Source organism: Ictidomys tridecemlineatus, chromosome 5, assembly GCF_052094955.1.
Source record: "Ictidomys tridecemlineatus isolate mIctTri1 chromosome 5, mIctTri1.hap1, whole genome shotgun sequence".
Classification (NCBI taxonomy): Eukaryota; Metazoa; Chordata; class Mammalia; order Rodentia; family Sciuridae; genus Ictidomys; species Ictidomys tridecemlineatus.
In genome coordinates, this window is record NC_135481.1 from 63,545,032 (window position 1) to 63,554,703 (window position 9,672).

General features: G+C 52.2%; 1 protein-coding gene across 3 annotated transcripts in view; it reads right to left on the reverse strand.

Moving 5' to 3' along the window:
- Actn1 (actinin alpha 1) overlaps nt 1-9,405 on the reverse strand; it is a 92,284-nt gene extending 82,879 nt beyond the window's left edge. For 2 of the 3 annotated variants that reach the window (XM_005322826.5, XM_005322824.5), the window contains exon 1: nt 9,001-9,405. In XM_005322826.5, the coding sequence (XP_005322883.1) occupies nt 9,001-9,105 (105 nt within the window). In that variant the 5' untranslated portion in view covers nt 9,106-9,405. The remainder of the gene's footprint in view (nt 1-9,000) is intronic. The other variant, XM_005322825.5, reaches the window with a different exon arrangement.
- Nucleotides 9,406-9,672: the final 267 nt, after the last annotated feature.

Sequence of the window (9,672 nt, forward strand, 5' to 3'; positions counted from 1 at the left end):
GGAGTGCCTCCCCCGCCCTCCCGGGCCCTCCCCAGCCTTCTGTTTGCCTGTGCTTATCTGTCATCTATTCTTAGGCAGTTTCCAAGAAAGGGGCCACATCAGACACCAGGCTTTTTATGAAATCTGTCCTTCCTGATGATTTTCCTCTCCTCTCTCCCCCATTAGCCCAGATCCTTGGCCCCAGAGTCAAGATGAACAAATAAGGACAAGCGATGAGGATGGCAGATACCATCAGAACTTCTATGAAAGGGGCTGGGGATGAAATTGGTGGTCGAGCCCTTGGCTAGCATATGCAAGGCCCTGGGTTCCAACCCCAGCACTCAAAAAATAATCAAAATTTAAAAAAAAGAAAGGAATTCCTGCGACAGCATTCACCTCTGGGAGGTGAATGACAGGCAACTGTCATTTTCTTCTTTATATTCCATATTACTTTGTCTCTTGTTAGGTTTTTTCCAAGTTGAGATCTAATTCCTATACCCTCAGCATTCACCATTTTGAGGAGCAGAATTCAGCGGTTTTAAATATTTCACGAGGTTGTGCAACCATCACCGCTATCTAATTCCAGAACATCTCCTCACTGGGGTTTTCTTTGTATACATTTGTCTTTGGTTAAATGTTCCTACACACACATGCATGTGTTTCATAAGCATCAGAGCAAAGTCGTGAGGAGTGGAAACACCAGGCCAGGGCCGCTCTGCTTCAGATCCCAGTGCCACTGCTGGCTGGCTGGACGATCCTGGAAATGCCCTGTGTTACTGAGCCAGTTCCCCCATCTGCAAAATGGGGAAGCAGTTGTATCCACCTAACAGGGTAAGAGCACATTTTAGAAAGGGTGAGCCATTATAGGAAGAATTTTCTTGACTCTTTTAAACTGTGGAGGGCAGGAGCCAGCACTTTGTGGTGGCAAAGGCAAAGTTGCCTGTTTGAGCAGCATCTCAGGGTGCACAGGATATAAGAAGGCTCTGTTGGGAAGCCACATTCCCTTTTAAACTCATTCCCACCCATGTCAGATCAGTGGAGATGACCCAGCTCTGGCTGCTGGGGACAACCAGTTTCTACTCATTGGTCCAGGAGGGGCTAGATCTGGACCAACTCCTAGCTCCATGCTCACACCACCTGGGCTGAATCACCGAGGGGCAGGTCGGGTTCAAGGACACTGCCATACTTGGCTTTGAGGCCTACATATCACTAGGCTGGCCTCACAATGCCCCACTCACCCAAATCCTACCAGATAACCTCCAGGAAGGATATAACCCCATGGGAGTAGGGGAGGCAGGGCCTGACTAACCCTCTCTGGTGGCTCACCCCACTTGCTGGGGAGGAAGGACTCAGGGAGGCTCTGGCTTGATGCCCAGCTGGGGAACAGGTAGGAACTCTTGGTTGTGCATGGAGAGCAAGGAAGGTGGGCTGGCTCTCAGGGTGACTCTGCACTCTGGTTTGCTGAGTCCCCTGCAAACTCTCTGCTGCCAAGACTCTTGGCCTCAGTTAGGACCAGTTTGCATGAGCAGTACTTAGTAGGATGCTGGCACCTTCCCAGATAGGGACAGAACCCTGTGCTGAAGAATGAGTAAGGCTAGGGCTGACCTGTCTGAATGGAACCAGGGAATTAGGCTAAAGGGGTTTCCTCTGCCTGTACCCTTTTGGCCATGACCTCTCCAAGGACCTGCAAACAGGAACCATCCACTCCACCTCTAGCCAGAGGTCTGCAGGCCATGCATCAGTGTCCTTGAGGAGAAACTCAGCCTAGTTTGTGTGACCCTTCCTGCAGAGAGGTGGCCCACTGACTGCTGTCAAGGGGGAATACAGACAGGGTGGGCAGGGAAGGTGCCCCTCAGCTCCACACCAGACCATTAAACACACTAAGGGCAGCTCAGTGGGGGCTAGCTGGCTGGGATGACGCCGATACCTGCACAGAGGTATGGGCCTTGACAGCCAGATCTGTGACCTGCTCAGACAGCTTGGCCTCAGCAAAGTGAGAGGTCAGCCCTGGGAGGGACCAAAAGAATGAGAAAAAAGCCCAGTGAAGGAGAACAATGGAGGGGGGTGTCCCCCAGCGAATGACTCACTGTGGCTCTTCTCTGCCCTTCCAGGCTTCATCCCTCTCCCCTTCTCTGTTCTATTCTCCCTCATGCACATGTGCACACCCAGGGAATGTGGCTTCCCAACAGAACCTTTTTATATATATCCCATGCACCCTGAGACACCACTCAACAGGCACCTTTGCTTTCGCCACCACCCCAGGACAAAGTGCTAGTGCCTGCCCTCCATGGCCAATGTGTCTGTCTTGGCCACTCCTCTGGGTCTTCCTGGTCCCCTCTCCACCTGGTCCCCTCTCCACCTAAATAGTGATTTCCTGACCCCACACACAGAAAGCAGAGCATCTGATGTGTTCAATTAACACCCGCTGACCATCTCTGCAGGAGGAATGGCCAGCATTCTTATGCTACGAAGGAGCTGGATGGGCTCTTTCCTCTAGCCACACAGAAGCATGGCCATGAGACCAGGTCACATCTCAGGCTGCCCCACCCTGGCTCTAGACCCACGGGAGGGACCATGTCTCGTGTGACAAGTCCTCAAGCCATATTTATGGTTTGTGGTTACTGGCCAGGTGCCCAGCCCCAGGCCTTCCCTCAGAAGATGGAAAGAGAGGGGGCCTTGCAGCACCTCCCCAAGAAGTGAGAGTCAAGCCAACAAGTTTCTTCCTTTTCTTCTTCAGAAGGCCACATAGTGACCACGCAGCCTGCAGGAGCCTGCCAGCCTCCCTCCCACATACCCAACTCCAGTGATCAGCAACACTGGGGCCGCTGGAGAGCCCCTGGAGGGCTGCCATTCCTCAAAACTGGAATATCTGGTGCACGGTGATCTTCTACCTGCCTGACCTAGGGCCAACTGGCTCCAGAAGCCTGATGGTCCAGCCCCTGACCCTCCCAATAACTTCGTCAACCAGCGGGGCACCTGTTCTCAGCACAACCACATGGAACAGGGTTTGGAGAACAGGCTTGTTGCATCAAGTCCTGGGTAAAGTGGGGCTGGACAAGCTGCTGGAAAGTGTGGGCAAGACCCAAAGAATGCCCTCAGCTACACACTCCTGGGCTAACTGGCACACAGAGGTCATTTATACCAATAAATGTATCCTAATAAGCAGATGAATTGGGGGGGGGGGGGGCGAGGCGTGTACCAGGGGCCTCACTAAATTACTGAGGCTGTCTTTGAAATCATGATCCTCCTGTCTCAGCCTCCCAAGCCACTGGATTATAGGTGTTCACCATAGACACAATTTTTAAGCACTTGTAACATCCATCCCTTCATTCCGTATACCAAGTAGGAAAGGGCAAGCAAGGGAGCCTACCTCATTCCCCAGGTGAAGAGATTGTGCAATCAGAGGGGTTTAGTGACTTGAAATGAACTCAGGGTTAGAGACAAAGGACAACACAAGTCCCATAGGCTTCAAGCCAACTCTGGCTTGTCAAAGATAGGTTTATAGTCTATGTCTTGCCTTTTGGGTAAAGGCCATAGGAACTTTGGTTGCTCCAAAGAGTTAACAATGATTGAGCACTCACTATATGCTAGGTGCTATGCTAACTCTACTACAAACATAGCTTCCCTTAAACCTCCACCAAAACTGTACCAGGCAGGAATTATATTATTTCCATTTCTCCAAAGGTATCATCAGGCACAGAGAGGTAAGTGACTTGCCCAACAGAGCACAGCCGGTCAATGGAGAAGCCAAGATTTGGATTCCCCAGGCACACTGAGCACATTTATCTGAGGAGGCTGTAATCAGGATACAGCCCCAGGATAGGGTAGTTTATCTGGAACATAAAGCATTTCACTTCCACTCCCAATCTCCAGCCTGGGACTGAGAGCCAGGAATAATGCCATTTATTCAGTTTTTCAGTGATACTTCTTAACCAGGCCACCTACAACAGTGCTGCCCCTGTGATGGGCACTAGGAATTCGGGAGAGAACAGGACAGGCTGGGTCTCTTGGTGCCAAGGACACTGGCATGGGGTGAAGCCATCAGGAGTGGAGAACAGTAAAGAGTCTCAAGATGGAAAACCCAGTTTTTTCTCTTTCAGGTTTCATTTCCACCAGGCATTACCCTGGTGTGGGATGTTCTGTGCTTCCCCAGGTAAACCCATCCACGGTAGGCCTTCCTCTCTGCAGCCCTCCACCTTGACTTGTGTCTTTGGTTTGTGTCCTGCAATGGTCTCCTGTCCAGAAGTGAGCCTAAGCCAGGAGGCCTCACCCCAGACTCTCCTGATCAGCCTATCTCCCAGCTGCACCCTACTGAGTAGTTTCTAGCAATTCCATATGGAATAGAGAACTGCTGTTATGAGCTCCACCTGAATTGCTGACCCATAGAACAGAGATACAATTAAAAGGTTGTTATGGGCTGGGGTTGTGGTCCAGTGGTAGAACGCTTGCCTAACACATGTAGAGGCACTGGGATTGAGTCTCAGCACCACATGAAAATAAATAAAACAAAGGCATTGTGTCCATCTACAAAAAAAAAAAAGGTTGTTGTTTTAACCCACTGAGTTTTAAAATTTATTGCACAACCAAAGATAACCAGAATATAAGTGTAACAAAAGTAATTATAAATATTGGAGCTTATAAATGAAGTTATACATGGATGTTTTCTCTTAAAAAAAAAAAAAAAAAAGAACGAAGCCTGTCTCCCTATGACCTGGGTTGGCACGGATACAGAATTAGGGTCTGGGCTTAATCCACAGCCATCTTCATTCACCTGCCAAGGCCGCCTCTTTGTTTCAACATCCATTCACTCTACAAATATTGATTAAGCTTCTCCATATAAAGAAGCCCTGAGGCTGGCACCTGTGGGAACACACGTTCAACCAGAATCTCCAGGACTTCAGAGGCAAAAGGGAGAATGCAATTTTACAGCACAGCTGCCATTTTACACATCTTCTCCAATCAACGTACATCAGCTCATTTTTATACATAAGGACTTGATGGTTCCAAGAAGAACCTGCCCGAGGTCACAAGTACAGAGCCAGGCTCCTGCTCCTAGTCTGCGTTCCCTCTGCCTGCCTGACACCTGCATGTACATACACACACATACAGGCACACTCAAGATCCATGAGAGAATGAGCCGGGATCCTGAAAAGAACAGTTGCTCCTAGGAATGATGGTTTAGAACTCAGCCTGGAAGATGGGGAAGACTCTGGAAGCCAGTCAAGCATAGGAAGCTCCTCTACTTCACATACTCTGTTCCCAGAGCACTGCAATCTGGGTCTGGAGCTATGGAGACCAGCCTGAACAACTCTGTACTAAAACATTCTTGGAAGAGACAAGTCACAGCCAACCCCAGGCAGCTCCTTGAGTTGTGCCTCCTGCCTGCTCAGACTCCCACCTGTATCTGCACCAGGCCTCAACTCCATCAGTGAAGTATATCCTACTGTACTGTTTAATCAAAACTCCACAAGAGCACTGGAAGGTTGACAGGGCAGGAATAAAGCCGTTTACAGACAAGGAAAAAATAATGGAAGCACCCCAAAACAGGGACCTGGTCTGTCTTGCTCCATGCCCTGCGCCCAGCACCTAGAACCATGCATGGCTCAGAGTCAGCGTTCACAAAGCCATCTGTGGAACAATCTAATGAAAGTTCAGAGAAGTAAGAGGCTGCCCAAAGTCTCAGAAATAGCCATGGTTGCCCCAAGGGTAAAAACAGAGTCTTCAGTCTCCTACCTGGTAACCCTGGGTTCCAAGGTACAGTGCCCTACCTCCCATACCTCCTCTGCCTCCCTCTCCAATGGCTGGTCTCTGTCCTCTTGTGGACCCTGGAGAGTGCTAAAAGCTACAAGTAGCTTTAAGTCTTATGTAATATCAACTCCTTATATCCCTATCACGATGCTGAGATACGTGCAGGAAAGAAGTTCTGCCAAAAAGGAAACTGAGGCCCACAAAAGGTGACAGACAATTAAATGGCAGGAGAAAATTTAAAAAAAAAAAAAAAAAAAAAACTAGGCTAAACCAGGAACAGTGGCAAACACCTGTAATCACAGCAACTTGGGAGGCTAAGGCAAGAGAATCTTAAAATCAAGGCCAGCCTCAGCAACTTAGTGAGAATCTCAGCAACTTAGCAAAATCCTGTCTCAAAAAAATAAATAAATAAATAAATTTTTTTTAAAGGGGGCTGGGGATGTGACTCAGTGGTGAAGCACACCCGAGTTCAACTCCTAGTACCAAAAAAAAAAAAAAAACTTGGACCTGATTTTCCAAGTCAGAACCAGAGACACTTCTGCCAGTCCCTGGCCAGGAACCCTAACAAAGCAGGTGAGAGCCCCTGGTCCAGAGATCCTCTGTCTCTGGATACCAGGCCCTGCTGTGCTGCCTCCTTCCTCCCAAAGGAGGGGCAAGTGAGGAGAAGCTGGGCTCAGGACTGGCTACTTCCCCTCTCTGGCTCATTTCCTCATCCTCATGTGTGCCTGGCTCACAGAGCTGATGGGAACAACTAATCTAGGTGACATGATTAAATCAGTGCCTGACACGCATCAGCCCTTGCAGCCCCTGACACTGCTGCCTTTGCCTCCTAGATGACCAAATTTCCCAGATGACCTGCTCCTACCAGCTCAGAATCCTGGGAATTAATCCTGTGGTTAGGTGAATGTGAGAACAGGAGTGTGACCCTGGTGAGAGTTGGTGGTTGCTTTTGCATTGCTTCATTCACTCAGTAAAACTGAATGTAATGTGTAGGACAAGGGGCCTCTCTGTCCCCCAGGAACTGGGTCTCACAGCCCTTACAGGGACTAGGTTCCTAGAAAGCTCTATCACTCCTACCCATCCCAGGCATAAGTTAATGCTTCAAGCAGAGACTTCTCTACTACTCCCCATGGAGGATCCCAAGATGTCCATCATCCTAATCCCTCTTCTGTCCAATTTAAATTAAAATCCATTTAGATTTAAATTTTTCTTTAAAAAGAAAGGTCACCCTTGGACACAATACCTTTATTTATTTATTTTTATGTGGTGCTGAAGATCAAACCCAAGGCCTCCCGCATGCTAGAAGAGTGCTCTACTGCTGAGCCACAACCCCAGCCCCATTTAGATTTAAATTTAAAATTATTTTCAAGGGGCTGGTGTTGTGGCTCAGTGACAGAGCACTTGCCTCACACATGTGAGGCACTGGGTTCAATATTCAGCACCACATACAAATAAACAAAATAGATAGTGTCCATGTATAACTAAAAAAAAATTTTTTAAAGTTATTTTCAAGGAGGCTTTACCTTGAAATTAAAAATTTAAAAAAAAGAGAGAGAGAGAAAGAAAGAAAGGCATCCTACCCCAGCCTTATCCCTCATGGACACCTCCAAATTGCTCACTCAACCTTCAGTTCCATCAACAGCTCAATGGTCCCAGGAAATAAGCTAAATGGGGGGAGGGGGCTGGCAACAGCCCCTCAGCCCCCAGGTCTCCCGTAGGAAGCCAACAGGAAGATGGGTAGGGTGTGTTTAAGCAACTGCTAAATTACAAAGAAGTCAGTTCAAAGCCAGGGGAATCTTCCCAGGTTGATGTCCTCTAGTGCCAGGCCCAGCAGAAGCCCAGGCACATGGACCTCGGGTCACCAGTGTGAGGAAGCCCATTGTGGTGTGTTTCAAATTACCTCTGCGTGTCTGATGAAGTGAGTAAAAGGGAACGGTTTCAGGGCTTAGGATTCCTGAGTGAGCTAATACAGGATGCCTTTGGCTAAAAAAAAAAAAAAAAAAACTTCAGTCGGCTCTCTAAACTCCCCCCCTTTTAAGTTTAAAAATGGGAATGAATGTTACCATTTTTGGACATGAGCATTCTCCCTTAAGCCCAGCCCTAACCGCACTATCCAGAGGGACGCGCCATCCTGTCCCCCCCCCATTCCCAGATCAGCGGGGGAGGGGGGTATGAAACCGGGAGGGACCGGATGGGAGCGGGCAGCTGGGGGGGTGGGGTTCAGGGTACGTGGCTGCCTGGGGCAAGGGCTCACAGAGCAGGCAGGAAGCAGCAGCGGGGTTGGTGCGCCCTCCTCCAACAAGAGTGGTTTCTGACCTCTTCCTACCACTAGCCACTATGCCCGGGTCCCATCGCCAGCTTCCCAGCCCCAAGCCCCAGTGGCGCAGCGCGTACCATGCACACGGCGCCAGGGACGCAGCTCCGTGGTTAAGCAGGGATCCCCACTGACCCCAGATAGCTCCGGAGACTGTTCCTCATCCTAGAGACCCTCAACTGAATCAAGGTGCCCAAATTAGCTTTCCTCCCAGGAAAAGAGCAGGTATGGGAGTAACAGGACGCAGACGCAAAGCTTGCAGCTACCGACCCACAGAGTTAAGCAATAAAACGGTTCTGGGTCCTGACCCCGCCCCCACAAGGCCGGCTAGAAAGCCAGCGGACGCCCCCCAGGTTTTCTCGGCCCCAGCCGCACTCCAGCAGGTCCACCTCCAGGCAGATCCGAAGACTGCCGCCAAGCCCCCTAGCGCTAGCTCTCCGACCGCCTTCGAGCTGGAGCTAGGGAGCCTAGAGACGGGGGCAGCTGGCCCCTCAGGTTCTGAGCCCTGGGCGGCCCAGGAAGCGCGCTGCCACAGCACGCCATATGGAGGCGACCAGGGGGCGGGGAAGGGAAGGGAAGGGAAAACCGATACCAATAGGCAGCCACCGAGCTGGGGTCTCAGCCCCAACCTCAGGAGCACCGCCTCCGCTCCCTGCCTACGCGGGGATGGTGGCAGCAGTAGTCGGGTGGCCTGAATCACCCGCCTCAAGGAGACCTGCCCGCCGGCGGCGCCACCTCCCCGTGCCGGAGCTCGCCGTTCGCGGGCTCTGGGGCAGGGGCGCTCCCAGCTTCCGCCCCGAGCCTGTAACCCAACACCCCACCTCGCGGTGGCCGCGCAGTCCCCGCCCCCGCCCGTGCGCGCCCGGAACCCGTTCCGAGCCCGGAGCCCGAAGCGCGGCAGGCAGAGCAGGTCCCAGCTGGGGGCTGGGGGCTGCGGCGGGAGGGCGAGGGCGGCTAACCTTTCTCTGCTGCTTCTCCCAGGCCGGGTCCAGAAGCAGGTCCCGGTCCCAGTCCTCTTCGGGCTGCATGTAGTCATTGGTTTGCTGTGAATCATAATGGTCCATGATGGTGTGCGCGTGCTAGGGGCTGAATTTCTTCCTCCACCTTCTCTACGGGCGACGGCGGCGGCTGCCCCGGCGTGGGGAGGGAGTCGGCCGGGCTGGGCGGGCTGGCGGGGCCGGGCTAGCTCCCCTGCGCCGGGTTCCGCCGCGGCGCTGCTCGAGGAGGCTGCGAGTGCTGGCAGAGACAGCGGCGGCTGGAGCTCGCGGACTGCCTGCCTCGGGGCGGGCGCTCGGACCTAATCTCCACGCACACTGAGCGAGGCGGACACACTCGCGCTGCGGGAGCCGAGGCGGGCGGGGGCGGGGGAAAGGGGCAGAGCCCTCCCGAGGTTCTCCATTGGCCAGACCGAGTTGCCCAAACTTCCCCCCATCGCCTCTCATTGGGAATTCCTGGCATCCGTCAGGCGGGCTGCGGTGCATATAGGTGGACTAGGCGGCCCCCTCCCAGCGCGCACGCCCCCGCCCACTCTCAGGGTTCCCACTCCCCCGCGGCTCATGTGACACCAGCTTAAGCTGAGCAGGACCGAAGCCGGGGGACGCCTCCAGAGCTTGGGGACCAAGCGACAGCGC